This window comes from Lutjanus erythropterus, chromosome 8, assembly GCF_056507025.1.
Source record: "Lutjanus erythropterus isolate fLutEry1 chromosome 8, fLutEry1.hap2, whole genome shotgun sequence".
NCBI lineage: Eukaryota > Metazoa > Chordata > Actinopteri > Lutjaniformes > Lutjanidae > Lutjanus > Lutjanus erythropterus.
In genome coordinates this window covers 5,380,847-5,405,714 of record NC_139324.1, presented here as the reverse complement: position 1 = coordinate 5,405,714, position 24,868 = coordinate 5,380,847, and the positions used below count along the sequence as shown (strand labels likewise).

The 24,868-nt window shown below is 39.3% G+C and overlaps 1 protein-coding gene across 2 annotated transcripts in view; it reads left to right on the top strand.

The window, feature by feature from the left end:
- Nucleotides 1-24,868, top strand: part of adarb1b (adenosine deaminase RNA specific B1b) — a 201,374-nt gene that overhangs the window by 149,015 nt on the left and 27,491 nt on the right. Inside the window, exons 4-5 of one of the 2 annotated variants that reach the window (XM_084724285.1) lie at nucleotides 18,183-18,257; nucleotides 23,597-24,522. In XM_084724285.1, coding sequence (XP_084580411.1) covers nucleotides 18,230-18,257; nucleotides 23,597-24,522 — 954 coding nt within the window. In that variant the 5' untranslated portion in view covers nucleotides 18,183-18,229. Of the gene's footprint in view, nucleotides 1-18,182; nucleotides 18,258-23,402; nucleotides 24,523-24,868 lie in introns of those variants that run through there. The other variant, XM_084724284.1, reaches the window with a different exon arrangement.

Genomic DNA, 24,868 nt, shown 5'->3' with positions numbered 1-24,868 from the left:
GTGAAAGTAAATTGTTTCAGTGCCCTGATGTATAAATAAAATTAACTGGCTAATATATCTATATCTGAGTTTCTTTACATCCTTATATTGGTATTGGCATCAGCTCCAAAAATCTGTTTCCAGTCAGGCTGTGGATGATAGTTAACATCTGAAATAGTCCTGATCATTTTTGCGCAGACAGGATTATCAAATGTATGTTTTTAAGAAGGAGGGAAAGGAGCGCTGAGATCGATAGATAAAATGACTAAACTAAAAGAACTTTGTCAGAATAAATCCAAACAGCGAGTGGAGTCAGCAGTGTGGAAACACAAGCTGAAGGAGTGAACAGAGGACGACACGGTGCTTCTGTTTTTGTTGAAGCCAGAAAGCAAGAAATCCTCACAGTTGCGCATCACACCGATGTCAACCGACAAGGTCACATGAGGGAAAAGATTTTTAATTCTTTACGTTCCCTTAGATTTCTCTTCTCCAGCAGCTCAATTTGAATTCGATCATAGTGATTAAATGAAACTCGTATTAAATAACAAATACGCCTGTAGCATTCCTGCTTACACAAACATTACATTGTTCTAATACCACATTCCTGTGAGTAAGGTGGGCCTGTTATGGCTTAAAATAAGGGAAGAGTCAGACAGGAATGGAATGGAGTGGAGGGGTAGCGCAGCCCGGTGGGCCTATCAGTCTGTGTTAGGGCTGCTGAGAGGCCTGTCTCATAGGCGGGCTCTCCTGCACCAGCCATTTCCCATGGCCATTTGTCTCTGTCCACTTTCTTTCCCTTTCCTTGCCCCCTCTTTTTTTCCTTCCATCTCCTCCCTCCCCCTCATCTTCGATTCCTCATTTTGGACTCTCAGTCTTGTTCGATCTGTTTCTCCTCCCTTCACTCCGGCTCTCGGTTTTTTGTCACCGCCACCACAACTCTCCTGCTTTCCTTCTATTTCAGCTTTTCCTCCTGGCAAGCAAGTTGTTTTTCGTCTGGCAAAGGAAAATAGTAACATTCATTTAGTTTTACGAAAGATACTTTATAACTACTTTCTTTGTGTGTTTGCTAGTTTTTGGCAGCTTGAATCTCTACTGATAAATGTTAGGTTAAGCTCTGATATCTGTATGGTATATGGATGGTAGACACACAACCCACACGCTTATTATTTTTGATGAACACCAGCTTTTTCCATAATTGCCAGCTTTGAAATCACTGTTGTTACAACTGTGTTTAACAATAATTTTAGAGCAATTTGTCTGTGTCTGTTTCATTATATTAGCATGATAATCAGACTGGATCACTACTTTTGTTTCATTTCATTATTAGATGTTTATTTTGTTTTGTCCTCAACAGTCAGTGGAGAGTGATGGATCCATCCAGCCGACAGTTATCAGTAACATCAGAGTGATGTTTCTTTACATCAGCCTGCACAGCTGTGTCAATCACTTCCATGTTTGTCGCTATGTTTTGGCAATTTTTCTGTCACAGTTTTTCATAGATGTAGCTTGTTGACAAGCTACAGACTCACAGTGGACAGTGTAAAGGACCAGGATCATAATTTTTGCAGCAGAGATAATGTGTTTTCAATTCCATGTGTACCTTCCCTTTTTAAAAGCCTGACATTTAAATTACTCACAGTGCAACTCAAGCTCTAGCAGTTAAGGTTGGGTGTGTTATGCTAATAGTGGCTAATGTAGCCTTTAGCCACTAGCGGAGATGAGGAGTGGGCTTCAGAGGTGTTGTACGCTCAGTTCCCTCAGATTGACTCAAGTGACATCACTTGGGGTATTTTATCAGACTTCTTGCAGCTCCCTCCCTTTCTTCACACATAGACTGGACTGCACCAACAAAAATCATTTTAATCAAAGATGAGTTCTAATCAGTGTTCAGCAGAACTAGGTTTACAAAACTTGGGAAAATCCTTTTTGGCTGCTCTGTCTTCCTGAACAAATCATTTACATTGTTTACTAGCTACCTAAAAAGTTAACAAAATTTTATATTGTTTGCTAACTAGATAAAAACTTAATAAAATGTTACGTGGTTCACTAGCTAGCTAAAAGGTTAACAAAATGTTACGTTGTTGGCTAGCTAGCTAAAAAGTTAAAAAAAAGTGACACTGCTTGCTAGCTAGCTAAAAAAGTTAACAAATTGCTACATTATTTGCTAGCTAGTTAAAAAGTTAAGAAAATGTTACATTAGATACATAGTTAGCTAAAAGGTTAACAAAACATTGTATTGTTTGCTAGCTAGCTACAAAGTTAACAAAATGTTATATTGTTTGCAAGCTAGCTAAAGCGATAGTTAACCTAGTTAGCCTACTCATGATGGCTCAACAGAGAGGCTCTAATTTTTCCTCCTTTTGAGAAAAACCTGTTGGCTAAAACAATGAAGCTCTATGGCCAGATAATAGAAGATTTAACAACACATAAGCAGAAAGACACAGACTGTCTGGCAGCAACTGGCAGACTGTTTTTAACAGATCAACTGAAGTGAAAGACAGAAGAGACTCATCACAAAACTCAACTGGGTTGAGTTTGTCCCTTAGCTTTCTCTGAGGAACTTGGTTATTTTGCTCAATCCATCTTACAGCAAGTTAATACTCAATCACATTTTAAATTGGAATTTAAGTTTAGGTGCCACAAAATTTGTTTAAAGTAAAAACTAAAGTTAGATTTAAAGAGGTGTTTAAAATGAATCTTTCATTATTTTAAGATACTCTAAAAGTTTGGTGCAACATAATTTCAAGTTAAACCTTGATTGAAGCGGGGTCAAAAATGAATGTTTGTTAAGAGTACTCTTAAAAAGACCTTGGTACATAAATTGTTGTAGTTCTGCTGTGCGGCTGTGATTGGTCAGTCAGGTTTGTCCATCTGGTGGAGACAGCCATCAATGGACACAACAACAAATTCAGAAGTCTGCATACAGGTCTTCATCTACTCCATTAAAAAGCCCCTGGTCTGAATACCATACAGTACGGGTAGGTTTCAGAGAACTAGCACATTTACTCAACTAGCTTTCAAATATTTTCCTGTGATAGTCTTTGGCCAGGCGAAAACACAGTTATCTAATCATTCTGGTATTCACTTTTACTATGTGTCAAACTCCACACCATTTGTGACTGCCCAGCTTACAGACCATATAAAGCCATGACAAGTGGATGTTTACCTCTGGTTTCCTTGGAGGTGGAAGTTGTTGGTCCCTACCTCATTTTCCACCTCAAACTACGTCTGCCTTCACACTGTGTTTCTCATTTCAAGTAGAGTGGAATAAAGTGGATGTTGAGTGGAGTATCTGAGGGACTGTGCATGGATGTGCATGTGGTAGGTGCAATGGGGAAAGAAGCATTTTCTGATCTGACACCCCAGTAGGCAGGACAACATCATTTTCTTGAGCCTTCTAATTAAAAATCACTGTTATTTTATTTTATTTTTTTTTTAAAGGTGAATTTTATGATGTGACGAGACAGTAGTTACAGTCTGGGTACGTGGTTTGGGGTTGTTGTCATGTTGCAGTCTTCTTTGCAATAAAACATCTTTGGTGAGATGTCGCACATCTTTTGACTAGGGATTCACTGATCGTCTGGCTGGTCCGATTCTATGCACGTCATTGTCACGCACGTGTTCTGCACGATGGTGGTGTCATGCGCGCAGCAGACAAACTGACCATGACATCACATAAAGATAAAGAGAAGACACACAGTCTACAATGAGACAGAGCAGCTGACAAACTAAACTACACTGAACTTAGTTGCTCTTCATGCTAATGTTAGCCAGCAGCAGACTGCTGTTCCGGCTGAAGAATAAACAACCTAGCTAGCCACGCATCACAAAAGTGTTTTCCATCAGCAAGTCCCTTTTTCCTTTTTCTCTGGCTTCTTCTTTATGTGTCCATGTGTGTTTCTGAGTCCATCTAAAAGTGATTATTCACACCATTACGTGTGTTTGTGCCGCTGATGCCGGCGGTCTGCGATGTGTCGCACCCAGAGGCTGAGCAGCCGCTCGTTCTGGCCTTGATGGACGCAGGAAGCGAGGGCAGCCATTTAGCTGCAGCCTCCTCTCTGGCCCACCAGCCCCCGCGTGCACCACCCTCCAACCCCCATCTCTCTACGCCCCCTGGCTCTGCCGGTGCTGGAGGAATCATAGCCACTCACTCTGATGATTTATGACCACACCTGAAGCCAGCCTAAGAAGTTTGAGTGTGTTTGTGTGTGTGTGTGTGTGTGTGTGTGTGTGTGTGTGTGTGTGTGTGTGTACAGAGTGTGTGTGTGGAATTGTTGGCAGGAGAAAAGAAGAAGACAAGTAAAGAAACAGTCTGTATTTTATGTGTGTGAGTCAGAAAAATAAGTGCGATAGTAAAAGGTGTGTGTGGTTTCAAGAGCCAAAAACTTTGTTTTTAAGCTTTTGATTCACACCTTTTCATGTCCATACAGTAGGGAATAGTGTATAGTAAGTTGCAAACAGGCTTGAAAAGTAACAGATTACATTTACCAGGATTCTGTAATATGGATACAAAAAAGGTAACTGTATTCTGTAATCAGATTACAGATATATAACTAGTGAAAACTGAGATTATTAGCAGGATTATGGTTTTAAAATAAAGAATGAATGTAGCTACTGGCTCATTATCATGAATTTCACCATGTCTTTAAATCAATCAATCAATTTATTGTGCGCAACAAAGGAAGGAACAGCTGGACACACTAATAAACCTAACAACAGACATAAAACACTTAGAACTGCAACAAATAATCTTTTCTTAATTGACTATTGAATTCGATTAATCATTTTGATTCATTTTTTAATCAAAAAAAGGTCAAAATTCTCTGATTTCAGCTTCTTAAATATGAACATTTTCTGGATTCTTTACTCCTCTCTGATAGTAAACTGAATATTTTTGAGTTGTGGACAAAACAGGACATTTGTGGATGTCATGTTGAGAAAACATTTTTTGCATTTTCTGACATTTTATGGACCAACAACTAATTAATTGACTGATAAAATAATCATTAGGTGCTGCCCTAAAAACACTGTTTTAGACTAAACTATTTCACCATATTTTACATTGAGGTAATCCAAAAATAACAGAAAGTAATCAAGTTACATCATTAACTCTATCTGACTCTATTAACTGTGTAAACCATTGTGTTGTTGTGTGTTCTTCAGGTGTAGGGACACATTATTCCTCGCCTGGCCTTTATGACTTGGCCTCTCATTCTCTTTCTCCTCTCAGTCCTCCATGAACCTTGACTCTGCCAGCCTCCTGAAATGCAATCTCCCATAAAACCCATCAAATAAAAAATTCATATTGATACTCTCTGCCTCTGCTTTCGCCACCTTCCCCCTTCCCTCACCATCAGCGGTCCATGATGATAAACGACCCACTGTCAGATATTAAAGTCTGGAACACAATAAAAGAGCGATTCTCTCCTTTTTCCACACCTCTCCATCCCCACACTTCTGTTTTCTCAGTTTTGACTAATTTCTAGGTTTTGGGGAAATATGAGTCTGCTACATTCACACTGTAGGCATTCAGACAAGCTTCATAGTCAGATACTCTCCATAGTCAGGTGCGAAAATAAGCTCAGAAACTTAACTGCCTTCATGTTTAACATCCATTCTGTAATTCTCAATTAGAGTTGGAACATTCAGTCAACCAGCTGAAGTAAATTTATCAGCAGCTATTTTGATCACGTAGGAATTGTTTTAATTATTTAAATTCCAGACTTGCATACATGTAAATTCATTTTTTGTAAATGTCTTTTGAAACGATAGTAAATTAAATAACTTTGGATTTTAGATTGTCCTCAGACAAAAGTATAAGTAAATATAAGTTTAAAAAAAGTTGGGATGCTGTGTAAAATGTAAATAAAAACAGAACGCAATGATTTGCAGAGACTTTTTGACCTACAGCATATATATATTTATATATATATATATGTATATATGTATGTATGTATGTATATATATATATATACATATATATGTATACATATATATACCTGTATGTACCTTTCAGCATTAATCAGGCCCTAACAAATGTGACAGTTTCCCATGAAGCAATGGGCACTAACAGATTCCCATACCATCACAGACGCTTGCCCTAGAAGATCTTGTCTTTCAACTCTATTCAATTGAATACAACTCCAAAAGTGGTTGCAGATAATTTCTTTCTTTTTTTGTTAAAGTTTTAGAAATTGAGGTTTTAATTTTAAGACCTCACCTTGGCTTCTGGAAAATATTTTTTCAAATATATATATATAAATCCATGCTATGCACCTCTGAATTAGCTGTGCCGTAGGGGCTCAAGTCTTGGTGTGTGTGTGAGGGCAGTGCCCATTTTTTCCCTCTTAACTCCCAGCTGAGCCTCTGTGCTGGTCCATTACCCAGCCAGTCCTAGCAGTCCTGGAATGCTGCGAGCCACGATGCCACCCCAGAGAGCCTGTCGGACCAAGCGGTCAGTTAAGCAACCAAGTCGTCTGCTGCAAATGACCAAGGACTCGGTGCTGTGGATGTTACAATGACTGACACTTCAAGTAAAGAATTTCCACCTTGGTGATACTGTCAGTACAGTAGAACAGTTCATCTGTTCTTGCATCACTCTTTCTATTTGATTTTTTTTTTTTTAATTTGATTAACATAAAACTCTTTTGGTTCAAAAAGACTTTCATAAACATTTCAGCATTTGTAATTAATTTAGTCACAAAACATTATTCTACAGGCAAATTCAGTCTTATAGTTATGGTTATCATTGGGTTGTGAGTAAAACAAGAAATGTCAGGACATCATCTTAGGCTTTGCTGATTCACATTTTTCAACATTTTCTGATCTTTTAAAACTGACAGCTATGAATTGATTAATCAATCAATTATTTTATCAATTAATCAACTATGAAAATATTCTTAAGTTGCAGCCCTACTTGCAGCTATTTTTAGTTTGTTATAAACCAGTTATTACAAGTTTATACACCGTCTCTGAATGCATATAGTAAAGTGTTAACCAGAACTGTGGTTCACTCAACAAGTGAATTTAATCACGTCTGTGCAGGTGTGTGTATGATGTTCATTTGTTTGTAGTATATAGTGTGATGCACCCTACCTTACCTTACAGTGGGAGGATGAAAGTAAAAATATTCATTGATGCCTATAAACAGTTTCATGATGCACTGTATGGTAAAATTGTACAAAATTGCAAAAATGGTAAAAAGGTATAAAATTCAAATCACAGGAGCTGCAGCTTTTTTCTAAAGGAAAATGTGTGACCAACAGCAGCATCATCATAAAGAAGTGTAGTGCTGCAGAGATTCTCTGGCCTACACATCTTTTCTTTGTTTGGTACAGACCCTAACAAATGTCACATCGTCATGATTTTAATACTTTTTTAAGTGAAAAAGGTTTAACTGTCAAAATAATCACAATTGGATTTTTTTTTTCACTATATCATGCAGCCCTATCTGCAAAAAACAGTAAAAATCACCAGCCAGTGTCCTGAACACCATAGTCTGCTGGTTTAAAAAATATACCATGTAACTGCAACATAGGTGATTCAGATTCATTATCATCCCCCTCTCCGTCTCCACACTCTTTCTGTCTGCCTCTTAAGTAAATACTGTTAAATAAAGGCAAAAATGGCAACACAGCAATAAATCAGCAGAAGGCAACATGCACAATACTTGCTTGGTCTCTTTTGTGGCACAGAGAATCAAATCTAAGCTTAAAGAATAAAAGAATAAAGAATAAAAGTCAGTTCCCACACACATCTATCACCTCTACATTGATTCATTTAAAAAACTTCCAGTGTTTCAATCAACAGAGCTAAAGACAAAGAAAGTTGTTTTTCAGGAGAAATCTATAATATATGAACAGTAACAAATCATAAAATGACCACAGTATGTCATCAGAGATTAAGGAAACATGCTAAACTGAAATCCAACAACACTACAGCCAGCATGTTCTTTTCTGAATTTCTATTCTGGTCCATAACTTGTGTTATTGTTTGCCTGTGTCACGTTAATTAGAGTTCAAATTAATGCCGAATGTTTGCCAAATGAATAAGTGTCTGTGTATGAGTTATAAGAAATCATTAATAATCTTTTAGAAGGAGTAGATGTTTTTAACGGTTAAATTGAGCAATATGTTAATGGAGTTTGGTGGGCAGTGACAGGCAGCCACTGAACTCAAACTCCAGAGTGTTTTCAGAGCAGTGGGCTTTTGTTTTCAGGGTAACAGGCTTAACTTTACATTGACAGACAACTGACAGTTATAAACAGTTATTGTCAAATTACACTGTTGCCCTCGTCTTACACTCCTGCACTGTTCCTGCAGCCTGCCTGAGCTTCCTCAAGTCTGGGGAGGAGGTGCCAGGGGCAACAACCTATTTAATACATGCGGGCTTTTTGAACTGGATGTGCAATGAGTAATTTCTCATTTAAATAAGTCGATGCAAAGGTTGTAAGTATGTGCAGGAATTGACTTTTTTATTCTTTGAAGTAAATGAATAAATCAAATAAATACCAAAAAGAACACAAGCAGCAACATTTATAAAGAATGACTGATGTTACTGTCTCTGTTCAAGAACCATCTGCAGTGAAGGGATTGTAAACTTGCAATAATGACCTTACATTACAGTTAAAAAGACTGCAGTGAATAAACTAGTGACAACAACAGACTTGCAAACTTTTATACCCATGTTGTGCAAAGTAAAAAAAAAAGAAAAATCTCAGCTTCTTAAGAGCACAGGATTGGAGACAAAATATCATAGTTACAAGACTATGTGGTAAACATGGATGAAAATGCAAAGACCGGTACAGCAGCTGATTTACAGAACAGAAAATAAATCACAAAGGTAACAAGAAACTCATTACGGTCCACAATTACCCTCGGCTGCACTGCGATTCCTGGAAATGAGGCAGTTCTTGTTTGTGTTTCCTACAGCAGCATGAGGAGGAACATTTAGATCACAGAGATAAGTACGTACATGGCTGTATTTGTGCAGCGGTGCATGCTTTTCTGGTTTTTTTTCCCTCTGTCTCTTTTTGACAGGAACTAAGCGGGGGCTGTTTTTAGAGCCTGTCATGGTTCTGTCAACACAGCAGCATGTCAGGCTCCTGAAAGTTTGAAGGAGGAGGCTTTTGTCTTTTAATATGCTCTTAATGTAGTCTGGGTGACAGTAGTAGATTGCCTCTCTGGGCCCGAGCATTAGGTGGTGGTACTGACGCTCTCTTGGCGACACTGCAGACTGAAAAATTATGAAAGGGGAGAAGTGCTGAATGAATTCCACACAAGTAATTTCATCCAAAAAGTAAGATGCAAGTGGTTTATTTTCATCAGAGCTGAAATGGGTCTGTCTGATTCCTTACTGTCAAATGGTTCCATTAAATGCCAGGCATGCAGTGTATTTGTGGCCTTTCCTTAAAACAAGTTTGTTTTCAATTACAGTGGATCGCACATCTTGACTGAAAGGTGAAAGACTAAAGTAAAAGTAGAGGAGATAAGTGTTTTCAAAGCCCAAGTGTCTTCACCAGTGTCTGTATAATCACACCAAAGAGCAAACCTTTTATGTGTCACGACACTAGAAACCAGCAGACTATCATCTTGTCGAGGGACCAATTAGGCGCCATCATTCCATCACTTGGCCATTTGCCATGTTATCATTGATACAAATTACAACTGTGTCCCTTTTGGTGCTATCACCTCCTACTCTGTAACTGGAATACATTGACTTTTATCAGACCTGCACACTCTTAAGAAGTGAAAAAGGTGACAGGCTGGTGAACCAACCCCCTTCAGGCAGGTCTGAGGGCAGAAGAAAAAATAATAAAAAAAATAATGTTAACATTGTACATAAATACACAGTTCACTGAAGTTAACATTAGCCATTGTGCTAACAAGCTGGAACACTTTCCATTATAAACAGGTTGGGATAGATTTGATAGGTTACATTAGGACACCCTTCAGCTTGATTTTGCAGGTTAACGTTACTTTATTAACTAGTTAGCTAAACTCTTTTCTATGACTCTGCTCAAAAAGAAAAGTCGATGATGCAGTTATCTTGATTGTGATTTGTCAAAAAACTTGCGACAACTCACCAAAGATGTTTTATTGCAAAGATGATCGGGACATGACACTAGCTTTCTGAAGTGGTCTCTGGTCTGTGGGAGACTGTGCTGACAATTAGTCGTGTTACGGCCGTGACACGGCAGCCTGGCTCATCACTGTCATTCTGCACAGTGCTTGTGATTCCACTAGCAGTGCCTCTGTGCGTCCCAGAAGCCGGTCTCCGCTCCTCTCCACTTCAAATACGCACCAAGTCTATTTTTGATGGATGCAGCGTCAAGTAGCACAGAGTAGATCAGTCAGACACACAAAAAGCAGAGAGAATCCATTCAGCACCACATAGACTCACGATCATAAAGACAGACAGAAAAGAAATTGCTGACTGGAACAAATCGACAAAATCTGAGCAGGTTCACATAATCAGGCAGGCCAGTCGCTCCGCTGCTAAAACAGCAGTGCTGCTGCTGGTTGGAACATGCAGGACAGGTCAAAACCGTGCCGCAGACGTACCGTGCTTCTTGGACTCAACCAGTTATATCAGCAGTCCCTGAAGATGATAAGTTGGCTGACACTGACACAGAAAAAGAGCAATATGCAACTTAGAAAAACATCCTCGGCTACAAAGTAAAATTATACAAAGGGCGTAATAAAACACAGGGACAGTTTAAAATTACTCAGCATTATGACAGCCAGAGCGCTAAGCTACCAGTGACAGCGATGTGGATGAAACTGGCTGCACAAATTCAAGTTGACTGGCCACCAAATAGAAAGGCTGAATGTAGAGAAAACCCTGGGATCTAAGGAAATACAGGACAGTGAAAAGAGGTGCTCTGTGTTTTTCAGAGGTAAGGTACAAACTCTGCAAAAGCTCCTTTCCCAGTCAAGGCAGATCCATGTCCCAAACATTTTAATAACCATACCTTACCGTCTACAGTGAAAGGTCATGTTGATCAGGCACAGGGACTAGAAAATGCACCTTTAAAATAAAGCACACTGAGCATCCAAAATGATTTATGCCCCTTCCAAAATCTGAAGTCTCAGCATATCACCTGCAATTAGAAAAGGTTAAAAAACAAAAATAAAGTTGTTATTTTGCCCAGCAGGTTGCCCTTTGACTCTTAAGATGTTCTTAATTACCTGAGATCTTTGTAAATTAGGTAAAACCGTACATCCAGGGCAAGACGTTGCTCTAGTGCCAATGCATTTTGTGTCTTTGCAGCAGTGGACCTTTCAGCTGAGTGTTTTTGCCTTGTGCTCTGTTTCCATGACGGGTTACCTTTCAAGTTTTTGCATAGAAGTCAGTCAGAAACCAGTTGCAGAAGTACAGTAGCTGCTAATGCATTGAGAATTCTAAATAGATTTAGAATTTTTTTTAATTATTAAAGACTATCCTTTCATGCAAGCAGAATTATTTATTTAAATATGAATGTCTCTTGCTTTCATTTTCTTAAAGTCTGAAGTTGGTCTGAAATTATTTTGATGGAACGTCTGACTTCCTCACCAGCCTTCGTAGACAGTTTGTTTGAGACAGTTTGAACCCCACAGCCTGCCAAGGGCAGACCTTCCCATCGCCTTCTGTTTTAGAGGAGATAATGATTCTCTTTTACTTGGAATGGGATTGCATTTTCTATCTCTCTCATCCTCCGTTCTTCCCTCACCTTTACCTTTCCATCCCTCGCTCCACCCCACCTCCTCCTGTCAGCTGGCCGCTGCTGGTGCTCCCTCCACGGTGGTGATGCTCTATCGCTCCGTCACAGCGCAAGCGAGGGATGAGAGACAAATCAAAACCACCTTATTTCCCCTCAGTCCCTCTCACCGTGCCAGATTGAATTTGAGGTTTTTCATCTTCTTTCTCATCTTTCTCTTTTCCCTGCCTCCCTTAGCGTCCACTCAGAATTACCTGGAACCAAGCCGTCTCACAACTTGATGATGCAGTATCATTTATGCATAGATAGTCGGCAGCCCTTACTGTTGGTTCCTTTCACTCACTTTAAATCTCAATAGCAAAATCTATCAGGATCCTGCTTTGCTTTTACTGGAGTCTTATAAGTCTCTACAAATGCAAATGTCCAAATTAGTTTTGCAGGCTTTAATGTTCAGAAATGGCTGATCTTTAAAGAAAAATGCTGAAGCGCCTTTAGAAAGTGGCTATCTTTGATGTTCTGTAACTCACTTGAGCACTTTGAGAGCTAGTCATCTAAATGTTACATATCCCCTTATTGCTAAATGTAGGCCATGATGTGTCTCCAGATCATATTTGTTTGATAGCACAACATATTCTCATCAGTGAATAATGCATAGGTACCATCTTGCATACCTTGCAAGGCAGCTGGATTTGCGAGATCACGTGAGAATCCGTCTTGCCAGGCTTCAAGTTATCCAGTACTGGCAGCCACAGGTGTGGTTTTAGGTGTGACGGCAGCAAGAAGCGTCCATGGAAGCAACTCGTCTTGAACAAACAATGGCAGCTCCTGAAGAGGTCAGATACTGTGATATGATCAGTTATGTCAGAACTGGAGAGAATTTCTTCATTGAAAAGAGAGCAAAGAACGACACTGAAGGCTTTTCTCCATGGAAAAGATGTTTTTGACTTTTCTCCCAACTGGCACACTTTCTTAACAAAACGAGAGGAAACGTCTACTGACATTCTAATTGCATACTTCAGACTGCGGTTTGTTGTTGTGTTTCCTCCTCTGTGCTCTCCACTATGGATTGTTAGACGTGATAGACTGATAGTTCATTCAGTCACCTGCAAAGTGTTTTTTGAAAGTGCCTGCCCTTTTCCAAACAGTGTCTAAGAACGACTTTGCAGATGAATCTGTGTAACAAATCACCTGGCATTGTCAGGCTACATTTTGCTCCAATACTGGGGAAATAGACTTGACAGAACATCAGTAGTAGAGTACATACTTTTGTTCTAAAAAGAATGTGCAGACCTCCACTCAGTCACATTTTGTTATCTCCTCCAGGTGTGAGATCATGCAGTCGCTTCTGTGTGTGTGAGTGTGTGTGTGAGTGTGTGAGTGTGTGAGTGTGTGAGTGTGTGAGTGTGTGCGTGCATGATCACTGGACCTACAGCTGGTCTGCAGCTAATCTCGAGTACTACTGAACAGATAAGCCTATTTTTCTGAGGGGGTGTCTGTGACTGTCTGCTGTGCTTCACATTTTAAAAGCCTTGAACCCCCCCCCCCACCCTTTTTTTCTTAATGACTTTTATGCCTGTATCGTTCTATGGTTGAAGACATTATGTTTTCAGGTCATCCCACTTCTGGGAACGCAATATGTCAGGAACTCCTTGAGGGAATTTCTTCAAACTTGGTACAAATGTTCACTTAGACTCAAAGCTGAACTGATTAGATTTTGGTGGTCAAAAGTCAAGGTCACTGTGTCCTCATGTCCATTGCATTTTCCTAAACGCAGTATCTCAAGAATGCCTTGAGGTAATTTCTTCAAACTTGCTACACATGACTGTGGGGCAGTAATTCTATTTTTTGACTGCTCTGTTTTATACGACCACTGACAGCTGAGTTCTCACTCTTCTTTATGGACCACTAGGGGGCCGCAAGGGATCAACAACTGCTTCCGTTTGAAATCTTGTTTCAGCTCGGGATGACACATGTGGGGGTCATGTTAATGTTGGTGAAACTTTGCATGTCTGCTGGTTACATCTTGCAGTTGTGGTGGCATTACAGTAGGTGCTTCAGCATCTGTTGCTTGGCGTGGATCTACTTGATTCTGAAATCATTAACCAGTCATTGTAACAAAGCAGTTTACATTCCTGTGAATAATTTTGATTACCATTACCATCTTAAAACAGCCTAATACCTAGGGGGACTTGATGGGGGCCATGGACCATATTAAAGAAAACAAGCATTTCTTTAGGCAATACATATTTTCTTTTCCTTTATTAACTAACTTCATCAGACAACTTTTCTAAAAGTCCAGATCTACATGACTGTCATTTGTGATTTTTGTTCAGCGTGTGGCTGAACTTGATCTGGATAATGAAAGAGAACAGACACACACTCACTAATACATATACATCCACGCAACACACTATACGTTTAGCAAAGCATTGACCTGTCCTAATAATTACATGTCATCATTTATTGCTAATTTGGAGTACAGTGATTTCCTCATTGATGCTGGTGTATTTTTAAGAATTATAGGATGATTTTAGTAGGGGTCATAGATCTTACTCAGCAACTAAATCTGAGCTTTCATTTTAGGTAGCATTGCCCTTTAGGACTGCATAGCCATCCACGTCCAGATTAACTTCTCAAAACACACACATACACAAACACAAACACACACACATTCGCATACCCTCGTTTTATGAATTCTTTGTGGGACTCTCCCCAGTGATTGCATCTGATTTCAGGAATAGTTACAGATTTATGACCGAGGCGGTCTCATCTGAAAATCAAAACTGACAGGCGCATTTGCATTGCCTGCTGATTAAACTCCACAGCAGTGTGTGTCAGAGGAGAGAGAAGGGAGAAGTATATAAACCACAGTCTTGTTTAAAGGAGCAATATGTAACAATTAAATGTCCAGAAAATGAGTACTGCCGTCCAAACAGTGAGTTGGAGCCAGAGATGTATATTAAATAGGTTGAAATCCTTTTTAATATATGATTGTATGGTTGAAGTGAGTTTTTTTGTTGCTTTTGTTGTTTTTTCTGCATAATTCATTGAAAATTAAAGGCAGCCTGTTCTAGAGAGAATAGAGCCACAAAAGGCTCAAGATAAAAAAAATAGTCTAAACAGCAAGTTCAAAATGATAAAATATAAAATTGCAAAGAGAATTGATAAACGTCAATAACAGTGACAATGCTTGTGCTCTTTTTAATACCCATGGCAAAAAAAAGACACAAAAAAAGAAATAATACAACATTGAAATGTTTCACTGAGACATGCATGTATGACATTTGCATGGGGAACTCACAGGAGGCACATGATTTGTCATTTTTAGAAAAGTAATTGGACAAAAGGTTGCAAGGTTTTGCAAAATTCATGGAGATTGTTTAAATTTGCATGAATTGTTGCGATTGCAGCTTGTTGAGATATATACATAAATATATATACATATACATACATATATACATGTCGATGTTTAATACATATGTCAGCAGAAAGTAAGACAGTGTCTAGGAGTACGTCATTCTGGCCCGGAATGGAAATGTCAAAGGAAAGGCTGTAGTGTTGTCATCAGAGTCAATTTATGATTTATTACTATATTACAGATTTCTCCTTTAATATTTAGTTAGAAACTTACTGAAGGCAGTGCTTTTTATCCACAATTACCTGATTCTGCATCCGTCCTCATCATTAAGATGCAGAGATGATTTGAAAGTGAAAGACCAAATTAAGATGTTGAAACTATTAATAGCCAGCTCAATAATTTAAAATCTGGAAAAATAAAAATCACACAGCATCACGCACTGCTGAAGTAACAACCTGTAAGAAGTGCGGCTAGTGTTGCATGTAGATGTGGCGTTGGTTGCTGGATGAATGTGTCTGGGTGGGGGTGGGGGGTGGGGTTGGAGGGGCCGGGGGGCACCTGGCTCCTGCTACCTGAGAAAAATTACTCTCATCTTCCACTCTGTTGGACCTACTCCCACCCATCCTCCCTACACCCCACCTTTTCATTTTCAATTATGGGTTGGAATATGAATCTTTAATAGGGTGATAATTGTGCTAGCATATTTGCTGTCACCCACCATTAGCCCAGATTAATTAGCCCATTTAGTTTAGCTTAAGAAAGTGTCTGGCTGAGGAATGGGGGCACTGATGGAAGACGGGCGGAGAGAGAGTAGAATCAGCACAATCTGTTCTATATCATAATGCCATCTTTCTCCTGCTTTCTCTCCATCTCTCCGTGTCGTCCCCTTTTCCCTCTTTGCTGCTTTAACTCTCTCTTTCTCTCATCTAACTCACTCCGTTAGTCTGTTTCATCAGTCTGCACTCCTCTGCCCTGTTCTCAGCAATATTTTTTTTACTTTGTCGCGCTATGACTTTGCAAGTGTTTGGTGGGGAGACTGATGGGGGAAGTCAAGCAGTTGAAACTTTCTTAGAAGTATTAGTTCTTTAATTAGAAGTACAGTGTGAGTCGGTGCTGCAACTTTTCCAAGTTTTCCAAAAGGATATTTTTGGAGATCATTAATTTAATGTCCAGCAGGCTGAGATGATGTGACCCCTATGGTTGACATGGATCATCACTTAAATTTGTGATTTGAACAATTTTGTTATAGGTTCAAAAGTGACTGCTGCAGTCAAAATAGCAAGTTTGAGCCATAGACTGTTTTAGGACTGGATAATATACCAACATTATATCATACTGTTATATGAGACCAGATATCATGATAGATATTGGATATTGTTATATCATGATATGGCCTTTCCCTGTCTTTAAAGGCTTCATTACAGTAAAGTGATGTAATTTTCTGAACTTAGCAGTCTGTTGTAGCTTGTTCTATTTATCTATTTGTCTTTACCTTTTCAGTCATTATGTCCACATTGCTGATGATTATTTATCAAAAAATCTCATTGGGTTAAAATTTTAAAGCACTATAATAATAATAAAAAAAAGTTATTCTGCACCAGAATAAAAATGTCAAAGGACACTGCAGGCTGTAGTGTTGGTTTCAGAGAGGAGAATATTTCAATATGTTTCCTTAACATTACCGACTTTATTTTGTTAAGGTGGTCATTTTATTGAACTTTTGAAATAACTAACATTGCAAGCGTTCGTATGATAAATATCTGTTTCAATTTCATTTCATTGATCATTTATCCGTATTTTTGTGTGTGTGTGTGTCTTCAAAAGAAGTTGTTATTAGCATGTTGTTAGCTACTCACAAACCTATTATGTCTAGGGTTGAGTATGTGGCCGATCAGAGGCTATGCTCCTGACTTTTCAACCAATCAGAGGCTGTGTTCCTGACCTGTGTGTGACAGCACTGGTCCATGTAGTTATTTCAACATGAGATTAAGCCCTTTTTGCAGTGATGACAGTATAGAGGTCAGTCCTGTGGTACACTGTAAACCTCAATACATTAGCAGCTCTTAAAAAAATGTAGGCAATCAGTTGGCACAATTTTTTTGAGTTCATAAACATAGTTCATAGTTGGACGTAATCAAAGCTTAAATATTTGGGTTTAGTGTTATATATACTCTTTACTCTCTTTCATTCAGTACAATTGAATTAAAATTATTGATTAAGCCAACTCAAATGTTTTAAGTAAATGTAAAAGCCCATCATTTCATGTTCAGTAAAGTTCTTATGAACCAAAAATAATGAGTTAAACAAAAGAACACAACACAAAAAGAAACAAATTCTACTGGCACTCAACATTTTTAAGTTAGTAAACACATTTTCCCCTCATTTTCACTTTTTTTCTGTGTTTTTTCTCATTTAAAGTCTAAGTTATTTTCTTTATTCATCAAATGAGGTGCAATCACTAGTTTTGACCCCATGACATTCACATCGAGACAGAGAGGACTAAGTTGGCTTTCTTATTCCACGTCACTGGTCAAAATCTCAAAGAGGACTGGGAAAAAAACGCCTCCTGGATGTTAATGAGCCCCTGCTTTGGATTCAACCATATGAAATGTTAAAACAGAGCTAGTTGCAGAAAACAGAAGAAAAAAACCCTCATCCTCAGAGTTAGGTGTTCTCCTTCAGGGTAATTGGCAGCATGAGTGAACATTTCAGATTGCATGAAATCATGATTCTGTGTTAGTGAGAAAAATATTGCTTAATGGAGCTTTAATCGCACTCTCCACCTTGGGATAAGTCGTGTGTGCGTGGCAATGGAGTAACTTGGCCATGTCACTGGCTGTATATCTCTCAGCAGGCAGTGGGAAATGAGGTCTAATCGGAGGGATATTAAAGTCACAATAGACTGCTCCTGCTATTAAGGCCTGTCAGCCCTGGCCTCCTCTCTCACCTTGATATCTCTCAGTCTCTGAATATTTATATGCCTACATCACGGGCTACTTCCACTGTGCAATATGTGCATTTTTCTTTTGTGAGTGCGTGCTGGAGCATCAAGAAATTTATTATCACTGTAGCCACTCAAGGCCTTCGAATGTGTTTATGTGCACAAGTGCTTACGCGGTCCACCTTCGTGTCTTCTGATCCCCGCAGGTGCGTTGGGGGCCAGGCTGCTCTCAGGTCAGAACAAACCCGTCACCATGGATGTGGATGAAGAGGAGAACATGAGTGAGTCGACTGGTTTTTCCTCATTTTTCAGTCCCCGATAGCGGCGATAGCTGCTCCTGTGCTTTTAAAAAACGCCTGCCTGTACTTTTGTTTCCCTCCTGCCTGTCCCGCATGTCTCCCCCCGCATGTCCTCCTGTCCTGCTCTGATGTGTAATCAGTGTGAACACATTTTACTTGCTTACATTATGCAAATATTAGTACGCTTTGCCTACTTTTTATAAAATAACGTAACATGCAATGCAGCGCAAAAACAAACTAAATGTGACTCTAACCTCTACTTTTTCATATCTGAAAAACAAAAAAGTATTTATGGGCTATTCTACCAAATTGGTGCAACCTGCCATCTCACAACCAAGAAACAAATTTAAAAAACATTTAAATCTTACATGTTTACTAAGATTTATCTATTAAAACCAAAATAATATTTAAGATAGCACTAAGTATAATATATGGATAGAATCATCATTTGGAGGGTACTTTAAATTAGAGCTGCAAACATTAATTGATTATTAATTGATGTAGCCTAACACTCCTAAAACCACTTTAAGAAATTCATGACACCAAACCACTGTCACAACTGAAACGTGACGTTTTGCCAAAACTAAAATAAATTGAGGTAACAACCAAAATGTTATGATAGTGTTTGGTTCAATTAATATTAAAACTAATAAATCCTTAACTTTGAAGTCAGTATAATAAACTTTGTGCCCTTTACAAAAGAAAATTGGATTCAAAATAAAATCAGTCTCATGAATTCTGTTTTAAAAAAAAATCAAAATTGTACTTTTTATTTTATCTCGTGAGGCAGCTGCATTTACGAGATCACCTGAGAATCCATCTCGCCAGGCTTCAAGTTATCAAAAGTGATGCAGCCAATCAGCGTTCTAGGAGGGACTGCTGGCAGCTACAGGAGGGGTTTTAGGTGCGATGACAGCATTTTCAACAAACAATTGTGACTCCAGGAAGAGGTTAGCGTAGATGCTGTGATAGCATCAGTTGTATCAGAACTTGAGAGTATTTCTTCACTGTTTTCGCTCTTCTCCTAAACATCTTCAGCAAGAGTTTGATCTGATTGGTTGAAGTTAGCCCGTGTTAGCCAAGTGTCTTTCTTTGAAAGTACCTGCCCTTTTCCAAACAGCTTTCTAAGGACGACTTCCCAGATGCTGCTGTGTAACAAACCATCTGGCGTGTCAGGTTACTTTCCAATAATTCATCTGTTAAATATTTTTACAAGACAGATGTTAAAAAAATAATTTCCTTCCTCCACATTGTTGTGTTTTGGTTAGTGACAAATTTGGGGAGAGGAGAAATATTCCAAAACTGTTTGAGAAATATCAGTCCAATTACTAGAGATGTGTACCTCGGATACAATTTACATTCATACAGAAAATGATGAAAAAGAGACTTTTATTTCAAGACGTTCCTGACTCTGAAATTGAACCAGTTTTGCAGAATGGCCCTTAAAACTGTTGTGTTGCTAATTACATTCTCTCCTAATTGCCCCTCCACGAGCATGATGGGAGCTATCATTTCATCTCTCTCGATCCGACACCCAGAGCAGTGCTTACACACTAAAACACACACCGCTGTCTTTCCTGAAACTTTAGGGAAGAACTAATCATTCCATCTGAGAGGCTTCGGGTCATATTTCAGATTCCCTCTACCTACTTTTCACTCTCTTTAGAAAATCCGCTCCACTTCAGCTTATTGAACTTTAATTAGACATTTTGGTTTGAACTCAGTAAGCGAGCCTCAGAAGGCACGGAAAGACACGATCGAGTGTGCTTCCCCACACACCTTAACAATTTTGAGCTCACATTCAAAGAGAGAGCTGTCATCCTGGCAGTAACCTGCGATACAAGTGAACAGGCCTCATTGTAGTGTCACACTCGGTGTTTTGGCTCTGAGGAGAAGCATGTTGTTATGTGTTAAGTCAATGAGCATAGTTGCAACTTATTCTTTGTTGTCTATCAAAGCCTCAGAAGCCTCAGAAGATATATTTGAAGATAAAACACAGCCCGCGCTCACACAAGCCTGTTTCTTTATTACCAAGGGAACGCCAGAGGAAAACATGAGATCATTTTTAACTTTTATGTGACAACCTTAGCAGTTCTTTAATCGCATGAATCATCCCGAATCAAAAGCCCGACAAACAAGTTAAACTTAAAATGAAGTTCTGATGAAAGACTTTTTTTTTTCCCGGCTGCGTTATTTGGTTTGCGCGACCCCCACAGGGGATCTGAGCTCTGAAAGATCCAAGCATATCGGATCTTTTGTCTTTGCATAACTAATGGGTGCTGATTACACAGACACTGGCATGATAATGACCACAACTGCATGCGTGTGCTGGAAATCAATGCATGGTGTCGTGGCTGCTGCTCCGATCTGGTCTTAAGCTCTGGGGTACTTACTGGATATCCATCATCCTGCAAAAAAGTTATATACCATCAAATTTAAAAAAGTATTAATTTGAACTATTTTAGATGAAGTTTAAATGTGATGAATGACATTTTGAAACGGAGAAAGAGAGCTCCAGTTTTTTTTCTTTCACTGTGCTGTGATATTCACTGTATTTGTCTGTACAGCATGCTAGAGTTTTCCATATGTGAGTACATTTTTTTTGATTGGCTTGTTGGTTCCATTACCCCACAAATATATCCTCACTGTTTTAGGAGAGGTACATGTGTGTGTTTAACCCTGTAAAGCCTGACACAGGAAATAAATGCCAGAAAGTAAAGTTTTTTCCAGTGAAGTGTTAAGTGGACCTTTTGACAAAATAAAAAAAAAATCTATATCATTTACATATATTATGTTTTGTTTGTATCATATTTGATACGTCAGGCATTTATGAAAATTCATTGCTTTCAATAATTTTTATAAATAGTAAGTATTGTTAAGTAAATTTGGCAGATTTCACTTGGTTTGGTTCTTTTTTTCCAGTCAGGAACCTTTTTATTTTGCATTTTGGTCAGTAAAAACAGGCTGATCAAAAATACAATTATAAAAGCCCAGCCTTTTTTTGTGTGTGTATGTGTGTGTGTATGTGTGTGTGTCAAAATTAATTAAAAAGAATTATTAATAAGTGCTCACTTGCTCATAACTGTTTGCAACACACAAATGACTATATTGAGAGCAGGTTGCATATGTAAAAATACATATATTTATCTATATTTCCACTTTAAATTTAGCTTAAGATTTCATTTCAGTCTTAACTTTGTTTGTTTTAGAGTGTGATTGTGATTGTGGAGGAATAATGCAAATTTCATAATGAAGTTCAGTAGAACTGAAGGATTGAAGGATTCACAAATAAATGATTTTTTGTGCCGCTGTATCATATTTGATACACACATTTCCAACATGATTTTACTCTAAAATAAGGTACAGAATATCAAGTAATTCTAGTTTCAGTGAAGTAAATATTTATTTTGAAGTATTAGTAACAATATAAGTATTATTCTTACAGTAATTTGTTCAAAATTATCAAAGACATGCAAGTCACTATGTGGAGGCAGCCATGTTGGATTTTGCCCTCAGACACTGGTAATCCACCAGAGGGCAGAAGACATGTCTCAGATTGATACAACAGGTTTTTCAGCAAAGTATTCATCATATTGATGTTGCAGAGGTCTCATAAACTCATGTATCAAATATGATGCAAATGATGTTGTAGGGTTCACTATATCACACGCTAGATTCAGTGAAAACCGCCACATCTCCACCAGCTCAAAGTTCTGTGTGTTCCATCCTGTGCAGAGAAACATAATGAGCTACAGTCTTTAATGCTGTATATTGTGTATGAAATCATTCATTTAGAATGAGAGTCTGAGTCCTCATTTAACTTGTACAGTTTTCCACCACGGCTAAAATGATTCAACAAATGCTGCAGTATCTGTGGTGGTTAAAGAGCGTCCTGTCCAGCACACAGTTCCACCTATTATCATTTTGATAGATGATAGTTCTTCTTGGCTACTGTTGTGCACACTAAAGCTGCTCCCCCTCCCTTTCCCTTGTTCATTTGCAAAACTCTTAATGCCAGTTTGCAGAATGCACGTGAACAACAAAAAATATTGCATGTTCTCAGTGCAGATATGCTCATAAATTGAAGGCTATGCCGTTTGTGTTCTTCATCTTAGGAGTAAGTGTCTTTTTTTTTTTTTTTTCTTGATTTAGACATGTCAGTTGTAGTATGCAGATGGTAACGGCATGTCATTACATTTTGCAACCTGAAACACTGTGGTCTCTGACAAGCTCTTTGGGGGGGATCTCAGAGGCGCAGGGTCTTATGAATGGCACCTCATTAGAAACAGATTTTGAATTCAGATTTTCCTCATTTTAAATACGATAGTCATCCTTTCCAAAAAAAAAAAAAAAGAAAAAATCTCATGTAAAAACGGGTAAACAGCATTTTAACCTCCTACCATGTCACCAGTCAAGCCTTTTAGGATCCTGCAGTAGGTGGAGTCTTCTCCTTCTGCCTCTTTGATGTATTCTCCTGTTTGCCTGGTCCTCAGCTCCTCCCCCTGCACTCCTCCCTGCACTCCCTCAACCCAACCTACAATCCCACTCATGCACACTGCGGCCTCTCTTTCTCCTGAGTACCGCAAGGAGTAACCTATCAAGCCTTTGCTGAAGGATGTTATAAATGAAAATTTTTGCCAATATTCCATCCACTTTGCTAACTGGATTCAGTGATATGTGTTCCCCAGCACAGTATATTTCAGAGCCTGCAGTTTCAAACTGAACACTTAAAATGTATCTAATTTCTCTGTAGGCACTCAAGCGATTAAAAATTGATAGAGTGGATGGATGAGAAATGGCTCTGTGAGTGTGTGTGTCTATGTGGAGTGTTGATATGTGAGCTTGTATTTGTGTGCATTCATGTTTGAGACCCATAACACTGTGCAACCTGAAAAATGTACAGTAGTTGTTTTACTTAAATTTCTCCCACTCACACATGTCAGCTGACCATTAGCAAGCCCTCATAACAACAACTTTATTTATGAAGATATATGAAGAGGTTCATTTCTCAGTTAAATACCATAGAACCAAAATATAGTCCAAAAAAAACACTGGTTTGAATGCTGACAAAGGTACATCTCTAAGAACTCGGCATATCTTGAGGGACAGTAGACGCACTGTTGGTGTTCTACTATTTGCAGTACTATCAGCAGACTATAGGTTAATGTCTTTAATCAAATTAAAGGCCATCTTCTCTTGCTTTGATAAAGGAACACAAATCATTGGTTCAGTTCCAAAGAGTGATAAAGGAATCTATAAATTTTGCATTTACAAGATCCTGCAACGAAGGCGTTGTAAGTTACTCTTTCTGGGCACCGCAGGTTCGAGCAGCACCGATGTTAAGGAAAACCGAAACCTGGACAACGTGTCCTGCAAAGACGGGGTGGGAGTAGCTGAACAGCTCCCCAATGGAAGCGGCGTGGGCAGTCGAAAGCGCCCCCTCGAGGAGGGAAACAATGGACACGCACACTCGAAGTTCCGGGCCAAGAAGCGCAAGAAAACGCCGGGGCCGGTCCTGCCCAAGAACGCTCTGATGCAGTTGAACGAAATCAAACCGGGTCTGCAGTACAAACTGCTGTCTCAGACAGGCCCCGTCCATGCACCGGTGTTTGTCATGACTGTGGAGGTCAATGGACAGATGTTTGAGGGCATGGGCCCAACTAAGAAGAAGGCTAAACTAAATGCAGCCGAGAAAGCACTGCGTTCCTTCGTCCAGTTCCCCAATGCCTCCGAGGCACACCTGGCCATGGGTCGAACGTTGACGGTGAACACAGACTTTACATCAGACCAAGCCGACTTCCCAGATATGCTCTTCAATGGCTTTGAGACACCAGCCGCACCTGAAGAATCCTTTTATCTAGGCTCTAATGGTAGCAGCTCCTTAAACTCACTAGGGGAGTACCCACTGCCCACACCACCTGGCAGCAACCTTGCCCAGGCCCCATTGCCCCCTCCATCGGCATTCAGCTCGCCCTCCAGTGGCAAAAACCCAGTCATGATCCTCAATGAGCTCAGGCCAGGCCTCAAATATGACTTTGTCTCGGAGAGCGGGGAGAGTCATGCCAAGAATTTTGTGATGTCAGTAACAGTGGATGCACAGACGTTCGAAGGCTCAGGGCGCAACAAGAAGTTGGCTAAGGCCCGGGCAGCGCAGGCCGCCCTCTCAGCTCTCTTCAACATGCAGCTAGACCAGACACCATCCCGGCAACCCATACCAAGAGAGGGATTGCAGCTTCACCTACCCCAGGTAAGATGTTTATTTTCTTTATACACTGTGGTGGAGAATCTGACCAAATCAATACTGAGCAGCTGGGACCACACAAGGCACTGGCTTTCTTTTCTAGTGTAACGTCAGAGTTCTCAGGTCAGGCCAGCATCAGACCTCGAGAGTATGAATAATTTTGAATGACCGCATTGTTTTGTGAGTTCAGTAAACCAAACAAACATTTTCCATGAGTTATGATCTTGAGTTACAGCATGCATCAAGTTTCATAGAATGCATCATGTCTGTAAACTCTTCTTAAAACAATAAAGTCCTGATGGTAAGAGTTGAAAAAGACCTAGTACTCTGTAATTAAAAGAAAAAATGTACA